This window comes from Dermochelys coriacea, chromosome 3 (genome assembly GCF_009764565.3).
Source record: "Dermochelys coriacea isolate rDerCor1 chromosome 3, rDerCor1.pri.v4, whole genome shotgun sequence".
Classification (NCBI taxonomy): domain Eukaryota; kingdom Metazoa; phylum Chordata; order Testudines; family Dermochelyidae; genus Dermochelys; species Dermochelys coriacea.
In genome coordinates, this window is record NC_050070.1 from 2,284,833 (window position 1) to 2,304,431 (window position 19,599).

The window sequence follows — 19,599 nt, forward strand, 5'->3', positions numbered from 1 at the left end:
ACAAAAAGCATTGTATCCTTACAAACTGCACATATACCTGCATAAATGGATTCTCCCATTGCGTCGACAAATGAATGTTCAGCTAGAATTGACTTAAATTCTGGATGTATTTGTTTTTATGGTTTCTCACATGGGACGTGAGTGCAATCCTGGATTTACACATGTGGTTGTATGTCTTGCACATGTAATCATTTCTGAGGAGGGGGAGGGAGGGTTTAAGGGTTGGCCTTAAGAAATGCTCTAGAACTAGATAAGTTCATAGAGGATAGGTCCATCAACGGCTATTAGCCAGGACGGGCAGGAATGGTGTCCCTACCCTTTGTTTCCCAGAAGTTGGGAATGGGTGACAGAGGATGGATCACTTGATGATTCCCTGTCCTGTTCATTCCCTTTGGGGCACCTGGCATTGGCCACTGTGGGAAGACAGGATACTGGGCTAGATGGACCTTTGGTCTGACCCAGTATGGCTGTTCTTTTGTTCTTATGCTCTCTGCTCCTGCAAAGACCTCACAAGCCACTCCTCAGAAGTAGACATGGCCTCATGGCACAGAGCTCTTCATTTGGTTCTGTCCAGTGCAACGAGTTCCCAGGTTTTAATGTCTATCTTGCATGTTTTGAGATTAGCCTTGCATGCTTTGTATCTGAGGAAGGGTCGACGCTTAGGGCAGATTCCTGTGCTCAACTGGAGGTAGAACACCCGTTTCAGTATACAGGAAAACCTCCATGCTGATCACGTGTCCGACCCAGTGAAGTTGAGCCCTTATGAGCATACTCTCAATGCCAGGGATTTGGCACCTCTCAAGGACTTCAGGGTTGGGGATCCTGTTCTGCCACTTGATGTTGCAGATGGATCTTAGGCAGCGAAGGTGGACACTCTCCAGCTGTTCAATGTGACATTAGTAGAGCATCCATGTCTTGCAGCCATATGGGAATGAGGTGAGTATAACAGTGCAGTAGATTTTTATCTCAGTTCTGAGGCAGACTCCATGCTCTCTCCAGAGCCTGCTAAATGCCAAGCTGGCCTTTGCCAGGCCCTGAATGATCTCATCATACAATATCACATTGCTGGAAAGTATGCTACCCAGTTAGTAGAATTTCCTGACCGAGTTGAGGGGTGTGTTGTCAATTGTGATGATGGGATCATAGTACCAATGATGCTGGTGGTATGGTGCTGGCTATTTATGAAACTGAAGCATGTCGAGGCATAGGCAAAACCATCCATGATAAGTTGAATGTCCTTAAGCATGTGTGCAATGAGGGTACAGTTGTCAGCCAACAGGAGCTCTCTTCATAGCTGTTCAATGACCTTGGTGCAAGCCCTGAGGAGTTTTCAATCGAATAGACCCCCATCCAATCTAAACTGGATGTGTACACCTCTGTCAAAGTCCTGAAATGCGAACAAGAACATTGCTGAAAAGACCATGGCACAGAGGACTGGAGCCATTACACATCTTTGTTCAGTGCTGCTGGTGACAGGGAAGGCTTCTGATGAGTCACCACAGACCATCAACCTGGCCATCATGTCATCATGAAATGAGCAGATGACCACAATCATCTTCTCTGGGCAAACAAATTTATGAAGAAGTTTCCCTAGGCTCTTGTGATTCACCATGTTGAAGGCTTTGATCAGGTCAACAACCACCATGTACAGGTCCTTGTTCTGTTCACAAACCTTCTCTTGTATTTGTCAGGCTGCAAAAATCATGTCCATGGTGCCACAGCCAGCACAAAAGCCACACTGTGACTCTGGACATAATGCGTCCATTGGGTGAGAAACGAACCTGTTGAAAACATCCCATGCAATGAGCTTCCCTGCTATAGAAAGGAGCGAGATTCCCCGATAGTTATCACTGTCACAGTTATAGCTAGATGTGCTTCTCTTCCTTTTAGTATAGATGGACTATAAAAGCATCCTAGTGGAGTTCCCCAAGGGTCAGTCCTCGGGCCGGTTTTGTTCAATATTTTCATTAATGATCTGGAGGATGGTGTGGATTGCACCCTCAGCAAGTTTGCAGATGACGCTAAACTGGGAGGAGTGGTAGATATGCTGGAGGGCAGGGATAGGATACAGAGGGCCCTAGACAAATTAGAGGACTGGGCCAAAAGAAATCTGATGAGGTTCAACAAGGACAAGTGCAGAGTCCTGCACTTAGAACGGAAGAATCCCATGCACCGCTACAGACTAGGGACCAAATGGCTCGGCAGCAGTTCTGCAGAAAAGAACCTAGGGGTTACAGTGGACGAGAAGCTGGATATGAGTCAACAGTGTGCCCTTGTTGCCAAGAAGGCCAATGGCATTTTGGGCTGTATAAGTAGGGGCATTGCCAGCAGATCGAGGGATGTGATCGTTCCCCTCTATTCGACATTGGTGAGGCCTCATCTGGAGTACTGTATCTAGTTTTGGGCCCCACACTACAAGAAGGATGTGGAAAAACTGGAAAACGTCCAGCGGAGGGCAACAAAAATTATTAGGGGACTGGAACCCACGACTTATGAGGAGAGGCTGAGGGAACTGGGATTGTTTAGTCTGCAGAAGAGAAGAATGAGGGGGAATTTGATAGCTGCTTTCAACTACCTGAAAGGGGGTTCCAAAGAGGATGGATCTAGACTGTTCTCAGTGGTAGCAGATGACAGAACGAGGAGTAATGGTCTCAAGTTGTAGTGGGGGAAGTTTAGGTTGGATATTAGGAAAAACTTTTTCACTAGGAGAGTGGTGAAACACTGGAATGCGTTACCTAGGGAGGTGGTGGAATCTCCTTCCTTAGAGGTTTTTAAGGTCAGGTTTGACAAAGCCCCTGGCTGGGATGATTTAGTTGGGGATTGGTCCTGCTTTGAGCAGGGGGTTGGACTAGATGACCTCCTGAGGTCCCTTCCAACCCTGATATTTTATGATTCTATGATACCCCTGGGGCATATAGTCTTGAAAAGGCTGATGAGTTTCCTGACCAGATGGGCTTGGAGATTTGCCCATGGATAGTTGCTTGCTGGCCTTAGTAACCTTGCCTAAAGAAGGGTCCACAGACAGCTCCTCCAGGACAACACACTGCTGGAGTGAGTCAATGGCTTTGTCAGACATAGTGGATTGACAGTCCAGGAGACTAGTAAAGCGCTCTGCCCAGTGATACAGAATATTTCCTTTGTCTATGAACACCCAGTTACTACCTGCTGTGAGGACAGGGGCTGCATCCACTGGATTTTGGGCCACACACAGCATGGAGGCCTTAGTAGAAGGCCTTCACGTCATGTCTGTCAACCGCTTCCTGCAGATCTGCAGCCTTTTGTTCCCATCAGTGATTCATTAGCCTTAATCAGGTTTGAAGTGCATGTCTGGCCTGATGGTACCTGGTCTCCTTCATTTCTGATTTTTTGCCCAAGATGTAAGACTTGAGCGTGGTGTGCATTGTCTCCAGTAGCCAGTCTATCTCAGGATCATTCTCATCGAACCAGTTGTGATGTTTCCACCTTACAAAGCCAAGAACCTTGGATACCATATATGTGACATCTCTGAGCTTCTGCCAGGTTACCTCAATATCTCTGGAGTTATCTGAGATCTCAGCTAATGCAGTCTCCAGTGTCTGTTTCAACTTTGATGGTTTGCTAGGATCTTTCACGGCAGCCATACTGATCTTCTTCACTGGTTTGAGGCATCTTCTAGGATGCTTTGGTGAGAAGTGTAGCAACATGATGCTTCTCACAAGTCAGTAGGCTGACCAGCATTCAGCATCTCTCAAAGAGCAGGTGATGTACACATCTTTAATGTCTTTAGACTGTACAATTACATAGTCCAGCATGTGTTACTGTTTTTACCTAGGATGCATCCATGTTGTCTTGGCCTGTTGGAAGACAGTTTTGGTAATAGTGAGATTAAACTAGGTATACTTGGGGAGAAGCAGTTGGTCATTGGAGTTTGACCTTCCAATGCTGTGATGGCCTAGTACCTTCTTCCATGTATCTGAGTCAGCTCCCACACGAGCACTAAAATCTCCATGGACAATGAGTTTGTCCAGGTATGGCACCCCTCTGATGACCCTGCTGAGATCTTCACAAAACACCTCCTTGCTCTCAGTGTATGAGTCATTTTCAGTGCATAAAGAAAAGGAGTACTTGTGGCACCTTAGAGACTAACAAATTTATTTGAGCATAAGCTTTCATGAGCTACAGCTCACTTCATCGGATGCATTCAGTGGAAAATACAGTGGGGAGATTTATATACACAGGGAACATGAAACAATGGGTGTTACCATACACACTGTAAGGAGAGTGATCACTTAAAATGAGCTATTACCAGCAGGAGAGCGGGGGGGAAAGGGGGAGGGGAAGAAAAACCTTTTGTAGTGATAATCAAGGTGGGCCATTTCCAGCAGTTGACAAGAATGTCTGAGGAACAGTGGGGGGGGGGGGAATACACCTGGGGAAATAGTTTTACTTTGTGTAATGACCCATCCACTCTCAGTCTCTATTCGAGCCTAAGTTAATTGTATCCAGTTTGCAAATTAATTCCAATTCAGCAGTCTCTCCTTGGAGTCTGTTTTTGAAGTTTTTTTGTTGAAGAATTGCCGCTTTTAGATCTGTAATCGAATGACCAGAGATTGAAGTGTTCTCCGACTGGTTTTTGAATGTTATAATTCTTGACGTCTGATTTGTGTCCATTTATTCTTTTACGTAGAGACTGTCCAGTTTGACCAATGTACATGGCAGAGGGGCATTGCTGGCACATATCACATTGATAGATGTGCAGGTGAACGAGCCTCTGATAGTGTGGCTGATGTGATTAAGCCCTGTGATGGTGTCCCCTGAATAGATATGTGGACAGAGTTGGCAACGGGCTTTGTTGCAAGGATAGGTTCCTGGGTTAGTGGTTCTGTTGTGTGGTGTGTGGTTGCTGGTGAGTATTTGCTTCAGGTTGGGGGGCTGTCTGTAAGCAAGGACTGGCCTGTCTCCCAAGATCTGTGAGAGTCATGGGTCGTCCTTCAGGTTGTAGATCCTTGATGATGTGTTGGAGAGGTTTTAATTGGGGGCTGAACGTGATGGCTAGTGGCGTTCTGTTATTTTCTTTGTTTGGCCTGTCCTGTAGTAGGTGACTTCTGGGTACCCTTCTGGCTCTGTCAGTCTGTTTCTTCACTTCGGCACCTCTGACTGTCTTGGAGGGCAGTGATGTCTACGTTATACCTCTTCAGTGTTTTGGCAACAAGAGCTGTCCTTTGTTCCAGTCTTTGCTCATGATCAAGAAGAATTCTGACATTCCATGAACCAAATTATCAGTCTGAATCTCTGTTTTCTTTTGACCACTGAGTTGAATGATCAGCCCGGAGTGGTAGCCTGACAGGAACAGAAAGGGCAGGCTGTGTTTAGGATTCCTTTTCAGTTCCCTTTCTCCTGATTGGGGAGAGGAACGCTGTGCCTAAAAAAGGCCTACTCTATCACCTATGGTGGATAAGAACTCCTTATCTACCATGATCTATGGAGAATGACCATCACCCTAAGGCCACCTGTTTGAAGAGTTGTAAATAAGGATTGCCAGCAGCATCCTCTGTCTGGCCCAGTCACCACAGGACTTTGGTAAGTTTATTAGGTTAAATAAGAATGAGTTGAATGAATTGGGTGTGCACACATCTATAGGCTGTGTAAAATATGCTTGTAATACTATTGCCCTGTCATCACTCACTACTCCCCCATTTATTTCACCCATCTGTGACATCTTGTCTTAGAAAAAGATCATCAGTTTTTTGGGGAAGGACTTCTGTATAGTGTCTAGAACAATTGGGCCCTGACCTGGTTGGGGCCTCTAGGTGCTACAAGCACCTTTAGGTGCTTTTACAACAGGTGAATGACATATCTCATGGTTACTTATTCCATTAAATGTGTGCGCACATCTATTTATTACATAGACACACATATTGTGGAGAAGTCAATGGTTTTATGAATAGAGAAAAGCACAGAGAAAGGCACAAAGTTGGGAGAGGGAGAAAAACAAATAGGGCATCGAGGCTGGCATTCTTGGTAAAGCAGAGTGGGTGGGGTAATGTGAAATAAGAGAAGAGTTGAGACATAGACAAGGGCAGAGTCTGTAGGGTCTTGAATGACACACTAAGAAGTTTGAATTTGATATTGTGAACAAGGCACATCCACTGGAAACAATCAGAGAAGGGGATGATGTGGTCCATTTGACAGGCATGGAAGATAATTTTAGCTGCAGGATTTTGGACAGACTAGAGCACGACAGATATGGGTTTCAGGAGGACTTAAGTGGAAGACAACTTAGTAATCAAGGCAAAAGGTTATTGGGGTGGGGAGAAGCAGTCTAGCTGCTGAGACAAGCAAAGTGGTATGGTTTTTAATATGTTAAGGAAAAATTGGGAAGATTTGATCATACCTAGGAAGCAACAAGAAAAGATGAGGAAGAAATTGTTTACCCAAGATTCTGGCCAAAAAAAAAAAAAAAAAGGGTTTGGGTTAAGTCCTTGGTGAACCACTGGGTCCACAGAAGATGACTGTCTCAAATGTGGAAACTGTGATATCCGAGACTGGAGGATGTTATGCCTCACAGAATGTGTTGACATATCTAGCATACCAGTCAAAGACCAGGTTGCCCGCAGTGCCTCAACACAAGAAGTATTTTTGTTGTCCTTTTAGCCTTCTCCAGTTTTTCAAAGCCTAATCACTTCTCGGAGAAATACCTTCTTGCGTAGGTATAACTGGGAACTTGTAGCTAAGGAAAGCACTGGATGTGGACGGGGAGAGGTGCTGTTCACAGTAGGAGGCAGAAAGTGACTGGTGCACTCATGAGACACTCAGCAAGGACACCTGAACTGGCACCCAAAAATCTTCCATATCATTAATTGATAATACTTGTTAAAGTGTGGCGTAAGTGAAAATCCTTTAAAAGTTGTCGACTGACCTTGTTCACTTGCAGAAATGTTTTTTTCTGAAGGTTATATTTTTTATTTTAAATCCTGTGTTGTGAATGATGTTAAAATCCAAATTAAAAAGAAAAGTTTAAAATAATAGGATTATTCTAGATTATTGCTTAATTTTCTGTGTAGTTATAGGGTCTCGTTTTAGAAGTGATGAGCAACTACAATTCACACTGAAGTCAGTGGGATCTGTGGGTGTTTAGCTCCTTTGAGAATTAGTCCCTGACTGCTCGGGGACTAACACCATACAGTGAGAACAATCAGAGAAAGCAAACACTAAGATCCAAGGTCTGGAAAAGAACATCATATATACACTTTTCTGAACAGAAATTTCAGACATAATAAATATGTAACTTACCATTTTCAACATGTGCAAGTCTGTGCATGAGAGGTAGCCACACAAGGCACTGAGGGGGTGGATCAATCATCAATGTGTCCAAAAACATATTTAGCATTATCTTTTTCTGTAAAAGAAACAAAAAATGACTCACTTTCAAAAGAGAACTGCATTCTTTGTAATTATCTCCATTCTATACATCTGAAGAAGTGAGGTTTTTACCCATGAAAGCTTATGCTCAAATATATCTGTTAGTCTTTAAGGTGCCACTGGACTCCTTGTTGTTTTTGTGGATACAGACTAACACGGCTACCCCCTGATACTTGACTCCATCCTATGGTTTCTTTAGTATTAATTTACTGAGTACCAACAATGTATTACATATTGTAAAGGACAGATACAATCACTCTTTCTCCCCAAGGAATTTTCAATCTTAATTGACAGTACATCACAAACAAGATAGTACATACTACACACATAAATTATCAATAAATACATAACACAAAGGTAAATTCAAAGGGAGTGAGTATGTAGTCAGTACTTTGCGAGTTACAGCTGAAAGGGTTTACAAAGAAGCGCTTTAAAAGAGGGATTAAAATTCAAAGAGGAAAGATTGTTTAGTGAACTAAGGGAGGATGTTCCAAGCACATGGTACAATACTGAAAAAAGTACAAAGACAAGGAAAGGAGGAATCAAAAGGAGTATTTAGGCATTAGCCATATGGCAAACAAGGGAAAGAGAAGAAATGAGAACAAACAGGTAAAGGCAGAATTGTACTAAAATTTGAAAAAGTGGGCAAGGAAACTGATTTTAAATTAAGAGATTTAGGGAAGAAAGTGAATGAAATTAATTTTCAAGCAGAAAACAGTCTCTCTGGACCTAGACCCATGCTTCTCATGATCTCAGACAAATTGCCAAGGAAAGAAGGAAGAATGATTGATAGAATATTGATAAAAATTCATACCAATGAGATTTCTCAGAAAAAAAGCTAAGGAAACTATGGCTACAAGGAAAAAATATTTAACTAGATAACTTCTTAAACAGTCTTCTTCCACTTTCAGAGGAGGAAACAAGATCTGTGGAAGGCCAGCCACACCCTCTGCTTTTTGGGAAGCAAATCCCTTGCTCTGGCAGGTGATCTGTGGGATAAAAACCACTGTTCAGACAGCCTCTCTCTTCTTGCCTCCCTATATATTGGTGGTGCATCAAAGGGCCACCATGATACGGATTAAAGAAGATGGTGGCAGCCCTGCATACAGCAGTGAAGCAAAAAAGGCAAAAGCCCTGTTTTCTGGGAGGAAGAAAACTGCCCACATTGTCCGGGGCAGCAACCACCCCATGACTGAAGCACTCTTTTTTTGGAGAAGCATGCTATGTCCAATTCACCTACATCTTTTTGGAGTTGGGGGAGGAAGATGTATGTGTCTGCCTTCTCTTCCTAATAAGTACAAAATCATAGAAAGAAAGGGCTGGAAGGGACATTGAGAGGCCATCTATTCAAGCCCCTTATGCTAAGGTAGGATGAAGTATGCCTACATCATCTCTCACAGGTGTTTGTCCATCTATTCTTATAAACTTCCAATGACAGGGATTCCACAACCTCCCTTGGAAGCCTTTTCCAGTACTTAATAACCCTTATAGTTAGAAAGTTTTTCCTTAATATCTAACCTAAACCTCCCTTGCTACAGATTAAGCCCATTACTTCTTGTAACTACCTTCACTGGACATGAGGACAACTGATCACCATCCTCTTTGCAACACCTTTTAACATATCTGAAGACTTTTCAGGTCCTTAACTCAGTTTTCTCTCTCTTCTGAAGACAATATACTCAATTTTTTTAACCTTTCCTCACAGGTCAGGATTCTAAATCTTTTATCATTTTTGCTGGACACCTCTGGACTCGCTCCAATTTGTCCACATCTTTCTTAAAGAGTGGCACACAGAACTGGACACAGTATTCCAGCTGAGATGTCACCAGTGACGAGGAGAGTGGGACAATTACCTCTTCTGTCTTTGTCAAGGTTCCTTCCCCACTCTGAACTCTAGGGTACAGATGTGGGGACCTGCATGAAAACCTCCTAAGCTTACTTTTATCAGCTTAGGTTAAAACTTCCCGAAGGTACAAACTATTTTACCCTTTGCCCTTGGACTTCCACTGCCACCACCAAACGTTTAACCAGGTTTATTTTTGAGAAAGCGTTGTTTGGAAACGTCTTTCCCCCAAAATCCTCACCAAAACCTTGCACCCCCCTTCCTGGGGAAGGTTTGATAAAAATCCTCACCAATTTGCATAGGTGACCACAGACCCAAACCCTTGGATCTTAAGAACAATGAAAAAAGCATTCAATTTCTTACAAGAAGAATTTTAATATAAGAAAAGGTAAAAAGAATCACCTCTGTAAAATCAGGATGGTAAATACCTTACAGGGTAATTAAATTCAAAACATAGAGATTCCCTCTAGGCAAAACCTTAAGTTACAAGAAAGACACAAAGACAAGAATATCTATTCTATTCAGCACAGCTTATTTCCTCAGCCATTTAAAGAAATCATAATCTAACGCATCTCTAGCTAGATTACTTACTAAGTTCTAAGACTCCATTCCAATTCTGTCCCCGGCAAAAGCATCACACAGACAGACATAGACAGAGAGAGAAAGAGCTTTGTTTCTCCCTCCCTCCAGCTTTTGAAAGCATCTCGTCTCCTCATTGGTCATTGTGGTCAGGTGCCAGCGAGTTATCCTAGCTTCTTAACCCTTTACAGATGAAAGGATTTTTCCTCTGGCCAGGAGGGATTTTAAAGGTGTTTACCCTTCCCTTTATATTTATGACAGTCTTACATAAGACACTCCTGTTAATATCCCTCCAGAAATTAGCCTTTTTCACAACTGCATCACATTGTTGACTCCTATTCAAATCATGATCCATTATAACCCCCAAATCCTTTTCAATAGTATTACTACCTTGTCTATTATATATTTTGTAGTTCTACATATGATTTTTCCTTCCTAAGTATAGTACTTTGCATGGCTCTTTATTGGATTTCATCTTGTTGATTTCAGACCAATTTGTCAAGATTGTTTTGAGTTCTAATCCTGTCCTTCAAAGTTTGGTGTCATCCACAAATTTCACAAGCATACTCTCCAGTCCATAATCTAACTCATTAATGAAAATATTGAATAGTACCTGACCCGGGACAGAACCCTGCAGGACCCCACTAGATATATCCTCTCACACCAAATGCATCCGATGAAGTGAGCTGTAGCTCACGAAAGCTTATGCTCAAATAAATGTGTTAGTTTCTAAGGTGCCACAAGTACTCCTTTTCTTTTTGCGAATACAGACTAACACGGCTGCTACTCTGAAAAAAGTAAACCATTGATAATTGTTCTTTGATTATGGTTTTCCAACCAGTCTCAGGGAACTAGAGGGTAATCACAATTACCTGTACTGATCACCATTAACGCAGGACTTTAGGAGTGCTTGATCCTGCTCCTTTCAGTTGCTATAGGATGCCCTTTGCCTAATCATCTTACCCTGCAGCTGAACTTCTCTTCAACAGCCAGGCTGCCTGCTGCTGCCGTGAGAGAGTCCCAAGAGAACTCATTCTCAGTCATCACAGCAGGAACAGTCACATTCTTCTTAGGAGAGAAGACGTGCCTGAAGACCCCTAATCTCCCCTCAAAAGTGTAAAAGTCCTTATTTAGATTATTACTGATAATGCACAATGAACCTCTTTTTTTATACAATATGAGAAGCAGAGATACTGAGAAGTTAGTTTCTTTAAGGCATTGATGTGAGGCCAAGAAAAATCCTTAAATATACTGAACAGACCTTCTGGTGTATAAGGAGTGTCAAGCTGTCTGGAGTGATTCAAGAGCATGAGTGCCAACCTCAGGCAGACTATGATGAAGCAGGGCACAAAGTCCCAATTGCTTGTGAGTTCTATACTTAGATTTAACCAAGAAAGTATAAAGTGTGAACTCCTCAAGCACTGTAACAGCCTTAACATGGAGTCCCAGACAGTCCTCTTGGGTATTCTGGGCTATCTTGCCATTCAGATAAGCTTGCCTTTGTGACCGTATCACCATAATATTCAGGTTATTCCCAGTCCCAAAAAAACCAGTCACTTATCCTAGGTCAATTGCATCTTAGAGCTCCCAAGAAAGACACTTGTAGCCAATCCTATAAAAAAGATTTATTAACTAAGAAAAAGAAATAAGTTATTTACAGTATTAAAGCCGGTAAACATACAAACACAAATGAGTTACAATCTTAAGTTTCAAAGGATAATAGAAGCTTCTGTAATATAGAGCTTGCTTATGTCCTTCAGGGCTAACCCAGGACAAGCACTGGGGATCTTTTGCTTATGCTTAGTAATCCTTGACCCTCAGATTCCAAGCATCATAAACATACATTTTTTTCCTTGTTAGGGATTTTTATTCACTTCCCACAAAGATCAAGCTGATGGGATGAGTCCAAATGCATGTCTCCTCTTCATGGTTGTGGGGTGAGCCTATTGAGTTTTGGAATCTTTTGTCCTTTGGTGTTTCACAATGATTTGTCCGGTGTCTATGGGCCTTCTTTTGTTGGGCAGGAGGTAACACCTACTGTTGGAAAACGAGTGTTTCAAATGTGGTAATGCTTCTCTCCTGACTAGTGGTTTACTGTTTCAGAGCAAAAACAATGAGGAGGCTGGTGGCACCTTAAAGATTAACAGATTTATTTGGGCATAAGCTTTTGTGGGTAAAAAACCCACTTCTTCAGTTTTAGAGCAAACACTCAAATATTACCTTATAACATGGGACACAGATATTAAAAGTGAGATTAATGCATGCAGCAACTTATAAGCATTTCATAAAGTCTAAACACATTCTTATAAATCTAATACCTATTTTAACAATACTAACACACAGCTAAGTCAGACTTGTTTCCAGCTCTGTATTGGTCAGTGTGCATTTGAGGCTTAGGGGCCTTGCATTAGCTGCCACCTGGTCTGCCAGCATCATAAGGAGTTCACATCTTTTACTTCTGGTTTGATCACTTACCATACATAATGTGTGAGTGTGTGTGTAGAACTATTACAGTCACAAAGCACTATCATACCAACAATGCTGAATGGCACTTGGAAAAAACAGAAGTTAATCAACAATTTCTCTGATAATTTTACATTACTGTTGGCAGTGTTTTGACTGGAAATTGAATAATCTCTTATGGTGAAGAAAAAAGTGCTGGATAGCTTGACCCTTGTCCTGAGTTTTGGGAAATGAATGGTCCTTCAAGGCTTCTGATTTTGAACAGCTGTCCTGCCCTATCCTCTTCCTCATGTGTATTAAACACTGCCTGAAATTCTTATCAGCAGTTATTCAGGATGCAAGAGATCCAAACAAAAAGTCTCCCTGTACAAGCCATCAGTGCAGGGATTTCTAAATCCATGCAGAGAACAGGATAACATCTGTTTCTGATAACGCGCACAATGGTCTAGGCATTGCCAAACATGGATGTTTCAGTCCCCGTCCTGAGGTGCTTACAATTAAAAGACAAAAGAAAGTATTATGGTAACTGGCCATGGTACTATAATGCTGAAATAACTAAGTGAATTACATGGGGGGGGGGGGATTGGAAGTAGGATGCGCAGATTAGTGCCACAAACTCATGGTTATCAGCAAGCTACTTGTAGGTATCTCATTAGAAGTGGGTCCTTGCAGAGAAAATTGAATGAAAGGGTAGTGGCCTTTAAACAGAAATCTCCTCTTGATGGAACAGAGATGGACATGAGAAAGGACTGAAGGGTCCAGTGAATTTTGTCTGCTGCCAAAACTATCAGACCCAAGAGGCCTCACCCAAGATGTGGAGATTCAGCAGACAATCAGGAGTTGTTTCCCAGGGTTTGATCACCATTACTGACAGTAGAAGGGTGAGAGATCCTGGACAGTGGGGGGCCAGGCTCCCAGACAAATGATCTCTGCCAATTCAAGACAGACAGACAGACTGGAGAACTGTGATGGCACACACAAGTGATTACGGGCAGACAAACTTTCTGGTTTTGATCAAGGGATCAGGGTGGATTAAAAAAAGATGATTTTTAAAAAACTAAAAATGGGACTTTATTTAAATGCAGATATTTTTAAATTAAATACCTGTATATTTTTAAAAATAAATCTGTTTAAAATTAAATTTGAAATTATGACAACTGATATTAAGGTGTAAAATTAGTAGAGGTACGACATCTTATTTTAAAGGTCAACTCACTCTATAAATATGCCACCTTGTCTCCATGGAATGTTGCATAGGAACACTGACCCATGAGTGCCTGAAGCTCATTTCCTCTTTTGGTTGAAGTGATAGCAAGTAGGAAGGCAATTTACAGAGGGACGTAGTTGAAGGAGCGTTCAGAAAGAGAGTCTATGAATCTCAGGAGGATGATACTGAGGTCCCAGGCAGGAGAGGGTCCTCTGACTGGTGGGCAAATATGTTTTAGTTCTTTAAGAAACTTTGACATAGTGCAGTGGTTCTCAAACTTTTGTACTGATGATCTCTTTGACATAGCAGGTTTGAGAACTCCCGATATAGTGGAATCTGATGGGGAAAACCAACCCTACACAGAGCCAGTAAAGCTTAATGAGTTGCTACACCTGCACTCACTGTTAGGTAATGAGGGGGAAATTAAAAAGGAAAGAGGGACCACTCAGCAACCGGCTGACCAGCTTGACCTCACTCTCCTCACACGTTTTAGGCTCTGTACCCCTTTCTAAATAATATAATCTACAGCATACCCCTATCTGAGATAGGGTCTTAATATATCTGTGAAAAAAGGAAAAAAAGGTCTGTGAGGGCTAATATGATGCGTTGTCCGCCATTACAGGATTTTTCTCGCATACCCCCTGATGAGAGCTTGCGTACCCCTATGGGTACGTATACTCCAGTTTGAAAACCACTGAGTTAGACATTTAGCTGGTGTTTTGTCTTTTTATTTCCTTGGTAACCAATTCTGACTTTATGCTTCATTACTTGTGATTTAAAATTTATCTTTCTGTAGTTAATAAACTTGTTTTATTGTTTTATCTTAAACTGTGTGTTTGGATTAAAATGTCTGGGAGATTCCATTTGGAATTACAAAGATGGTGCATATCATTTTTCATTGATGAAACGACAGACTTTATATGAGCTTGTTTTCTCCAGTAGTGTGCTGGGCAATGCAAGATGCACATTTCTTGGGGGAACGTCTGGGACTAGAGAATCTGCTGCTGTTCTTCTGCAGTGTAATTTATAAATGGCTAGATAGTAGCACTCAATACTGTGTAGCTGGGAGCAAGTTGCATGCTGGAGGTTGTATGTTAACTGGCCAGGAGTGGCTGTTCATCAGTAAAGCAGAGTAAAATCCCAGAAACGAGAAATGAAGAGACAGCTATTCAGCAGTTCAAACTGTCACAATAACACAATCCAATGTCTGGAAGTTGAAGCAAGACAAATGAGGCATAAATTTGTAATGGTGAGTCTAATTAACCATTGGAACAGTAACCAAGGAGAGGAGATTGTGGAACTGATGCCACAGTAATGTCTTTCTGGGTTAGGAATTGCTGTGGTGCCAATGGTAGTGGCGCTGAGGGTGGTATTAGGGTAGACAGATGTCCATTTGACTTGTGCATTGACTTCATCAACGCCAGAGGCAGCTGCATGACCGGTGCTGTCTCGGTTGCCGGTGCTGTTGTGGTAGGTGCCATGGAGGAAACATGGCTGGATCTATGTCTCGACTCCTTGGCTTTTGGCTCCGCGGCACAGCTGGTGCCAAAGGTGCTGGGAGAGTGGTATGTACTGACTCTTGGGGCTGTCAGCCCCGATGGTAGAGAACTTGCAGGGGACCACTTCTTTTTGTGTGACTCCCTCTGCGGAGAACTCAAGGCTATCTTCATCTTCTCAAGAGATGATGGAACCGTGCTCTTTGCTGGTTCAGACTGTGTGGGTGAGCACTTGGTGGAGGACTTTTGGTCATCCTTGTCAGATCCTGGCTGGAGTGACTTCTCCATAAGGATCATCTTAAAGAGGAGATCCCAGTCATGACGGACTCTTGCCTTCAAGTTGTTACAGTAAGTGCACTTAGATGATGTGTGTGCTTCACCAAGGCAAGTCATGCACAGAGAATGTCTGTTGGACCTTGTCATCACCTTGTGGCAGGAGCCGCATCTCTTAAAACTACGGGAGCCTGGCATGAATATTGAAAGTTCATGTACCTGACGGAGACAAAACTAAAATTTTTTTTAAAAACTACTAACAACTATCTAATTAACTATACTAAACTGGAAGAGAATATTTCTAACAAGTATTTCTATCTATTTAACTATACGAAGAGGAGAAGATGTCATACTGTTCTGAGCTCTGTCTTCAGCCGAGGACGGCTGAGAAGGAACTGAGGGGTTCGGGCCATGAGCGCACTGACCGAGACTCCAATGACCATGAGACAGCTGCTACACATGTGCAGCCCAGGCACTGTTATCGAAAATCTCCAATCCATGGCGCTGTCGCCTGAAGTGAAGTGGAACACCCACAGGGACAGCAATCAAAGAAGAATCAATATCTCTAGCTAGTAGTAATTCCCCTATAAAGGAAAGCCAACCCCTCTGTTGGCCAAGTATGCCAGGTGACTGAGAATCCAAGTCTACAGTTGATACAGATTCCTCAGCACCAGAAAACCTCCTTGGTAGATAAGGCTTCCCTGGGTCCTGCCTGTAAGAGGGGGACAAGAACCCAGTCAGCCAGGCCCAGACATCATCAGTTGAGGAAGGGCATATTACTTTCATAGTATTTACTCCAAAAGGTTCAAATGAGGAATCTAAGGACGCTTACATCATATTGGTCCTCACTCAATCATTGTACGACTTATGCATGGGTATTATTTAAGAAATTGTATGTATGTGCTGCAAATGTGTTTTAGAATCTGTGCCCAGGCATGGTTGGCAAGCTGGTTTTGCCAGACAAAGGAAGTGGAATCACCAACCTCAGTTCATGTATAAATCAGGCATTGCAAAGCCAAACCAAAGGAGGCAACATTTACATGTGAAAGTACAGAAAAAACTGGTCAACTGGGAAGACATGAAACAAACAGACATTCCAGGAAGGAAAACACAGGGCGTCAACCTGACTCTGGGGACAAAAACAACAGACTTTTGGTTATAAAAGAAAAGCAAAAGGACACCTCTTTTATCCTGCACTTGTTCAGGTAACCAGGCAGTGTGGTTATACCTGTGAAAACAGAACTCGACCAACCTTGGTTGAAATGCTGTAAGAAAGGGCTAACATGAGAAATTGGTTTAGATAAGATTAGCATAGAATCATAGGACAGGAAGGGACTTTGAGAGGTCATCTAGTCCAGTCCCCTGCACTCATAGCAGGACTAAGTATTATCTAGACCAGGTGTCGGCAACCTTTGGCACCCAGCCCATCAGGGTAAAGCTGCTGGCGGGCTGGGCTGGTTTGTTTATCTGGAGCGTCCACAGTCATGGAGCCCTGCAGCTCCCACTGGCTGCAGTTCGCTGTTCCCGACCAACGGGAGCTGCAGGAAGCAGTGCAGGCCGAGAAACTGGGCTGATCTAGACCATTCCTGACAGGTGTTTGTCTAACCTGCTCTTAAAAATCTCCAATGATGGAGATTCTACAACCTCCCTCGGCAATTTATTCCAGTGTTTAACCACTCTGATAGGTAGGAACATTTTCCTAATGTCCAACCTAAAAGTCCCTTGCAGCAATTTAAGCCCATTGCTTCTTGTCCTATCCTCAGAGGTTAAGAAAAACAATTTTTCTCCCTTCTCCTTGTAACAACCTTTTACGTACTTAAAAAGTGTTATGTCCCCTCTCAGTCTTCTCTTCTCCAGACTAAACAAACCCAGTTTTTTCAATCTTCCCTCATACGTCATGTTTTCTAGACCTTGAATCATTTTTGTCACTCTTCTCTGAACTCTCTCAGATTTGTCCCCATCCTTCCTGAAATGTGGCGCCCAGAACTGGACACAATACTCCAGCTGAAACCTAATCAGCACAGAGTAGAGCATCCTGCATCCCACACACCAACCCCCTATCCTAGCCCCTTCCTGCACCTTATACCCCTCAGCCCTAGGCCAGAGCCCCCTCCTGCACCCAAACCCTTGTGTCTTGCTTACAACAGTCCTGCTAATACATCCCAGAACGATATTCACTTTTTTTGCAACAGTGTTACACCATTCACTCATATTTAGCTTGTGGTCCACTATGACCCCCAGATCCCTTTCTGCAGTACTCCTTCATAGGCCATCATTTCCCATTTGGTATGTGTGCAACTGGTTTGAATTTCATCCTATTTACTTCAGACAATTTCTCCAGTTTGTCCATATCATTTTGAATTTTAATCCTATCCTCCAAAGCACTTGCAACCCCTCCCAGCTTGGTATCATCCGCAAACTTCATAAGTGTACTCTCTATGCCATTATCTAAATCATTGATGAATATATTGAACAAAACCAGACTCAGAACTGATCCCTGCGGGACCCCACTCATTATATCCTTCCAGCATGACTGTGAATCACTGATAACTACTCTCTGGGAACGGTTTTCCAACCAGTTTTGCACCCACCTTATAGTAGCTCCATCTAGGTTGCATTTCCCTAGTTTGTTTATGAGAAGGTCATGTGAGACAGTATCAAAAGCTTTACTAAAGTCAAGATATACCACATCTACCGCTTCCCCCTTACCCCCCTATCCACAAGTCTTGTTACCCTGTCAAAGAAAGCTATCAGGTTGGTTTGACATGATTCATTCTTGACAAATCCATGCTGACTGCTACTTATCACATTATCTTCTAGGTATTTGCAAATTGGTTGCTTAATTTTTTGCTCCATTATCTTTGGGTACAGAAGTTAAGTTGACTGGTCTGTAATTCCCTGGGTTGTCCTTGTTTCCCTTTTTATAGATGGACACTACATTTGCCCTTTTCCAGTCTTCTGGAATCTCTTCCGTCTTCCTTGACTTTTCAAAGATAATTGCTAATGGCTCAGATATCTCCTCAGTGAGCTCCTTGAATATTCTAGGATGCATTTCATCAGGCCCTGGTGACTTGAAGACATCTAATTTATCCAAGTAATTTTTAACTTGTTCTTCCCTATTTTAGCCTCTTCTGATCCTACCTTATTTTCACTGGTATTCATTATGTTAGACATCCAATCACTGCCAACATTCTTGGTGAAAACTAAAACAAAGATGTCATAAAGTCCCCTTTTTGCCTCAGTAAAGACAGTGCCCATTATTTTTATTAAATGGCAAAAAACTTAATTAGCGCAGAATTAAGGTTGCCCCATGGTAGCTCTTGTCCTTCCAGAATGTCAATTTCAGCAAAATTTGTGAAAACCAGGAAATACAGAGTTACGGTACACAGCTATGGAACCTATCTCTGCCTTCCTGGAGCTGGCAATAGCCACTGGGAATCATCTGCGTACACTCCAGCTGCCTTCACTGTGTTAGGTGTAGCTTTATTGAATGGTGAAGGAATAAGTAGAGCTGTGATTATGATCTCTGGGGAGGGCTGTAGCCTAGGAGTCAAGGGATGAGCTCTCCCTGGCCCTCTGTGTGTGTGTGTGTGTGTGTGTGTGTGTGTGTGTATCAAATGAAAGAACTGCATGTGTGCTTTGGGAGATCCAGTATGCCTCATTTCATCACTGAGTTGTATAGGCTGTGTCACTGACAGGGCACAAGGGTTTTCCTGCCCAGGGGATTGTCAGCAGTTAGGTGGGAGATGAGTGTGGGTTGTGAGTTTAAGGAAGGGTAAGTGAAAGTAGAGTGTTTGATGGTACTGTGTGCAGAAAGGTGAAGGGGTCATAAGAAGGTTGAAGGAGTTGTAAAATGTAGTAGATAGCTTACTCCACAGAAAGAATAGTGTAAGTGTGAGAGTTTAAGGAGCTCTTGTTCAATACAGGGCAAAGGCAGAGAGAGTATGCGCTGTTATGGGCACCACTCAAAGAGGGCATAGTTAGGTTGCATGGGTGTGTATCTTAATTCTGTATTTCCTGGTTTCCACAGGTCTCAGTTTTGCTGAAATTGAGATTCTGGAAAGGCACAAGCTGTATCCAGGCAACCTTAAAACTGCATTAACAAAGTTTTTACCATTTAATTTCCTAGTGTTTCTATCAGAAAAAAAGTTTTTGGTAGACATTAGGGGTCACTGAGGCAGTTGTAATTATCATGTATGTGTGTAGTTCAGATGGTCCTGAGAATAGGTATTTGATAATAACTAGTTTTTACATTGCACTTTTCATCAGTAGATCTCAAGAAGGGAAATATCATTATTCTCCCTTACAGATAGGGAAACTGAGGCACAGAGGTGAAG

General features: G+C 42.5%; 1 protein-coding gene across 29 annotated transcripts in view; it reads right to left on the bottom strand.

The window, feature by feature from the left end:
- DTNB (dystrobrevin beta) overlaps positions 1–19,599 on the bottom strand; it is a 412,789-nt gene that overhangs the window by 273,098 nt on the left and 120,092 nt on the right. For all 29 annotated transcript variants that reach the window (XR_006279636.1, XR_006279635.1, XR_006279632.1 and 26 more), the window contains one exon: positions 7,273–7,378. Coding sequence is in view for 12 of the 29 variants with exons in the window: in XM_043509975.1 (XP_043365910.1) it covers positions 7,273–7,378 (106 nt within the window). In the remaining 17 variants the exon portion in view is untranslated. The remainder of the gene's footprint in view (positions 1–7,272; positions 7,379–19,599) is intronic.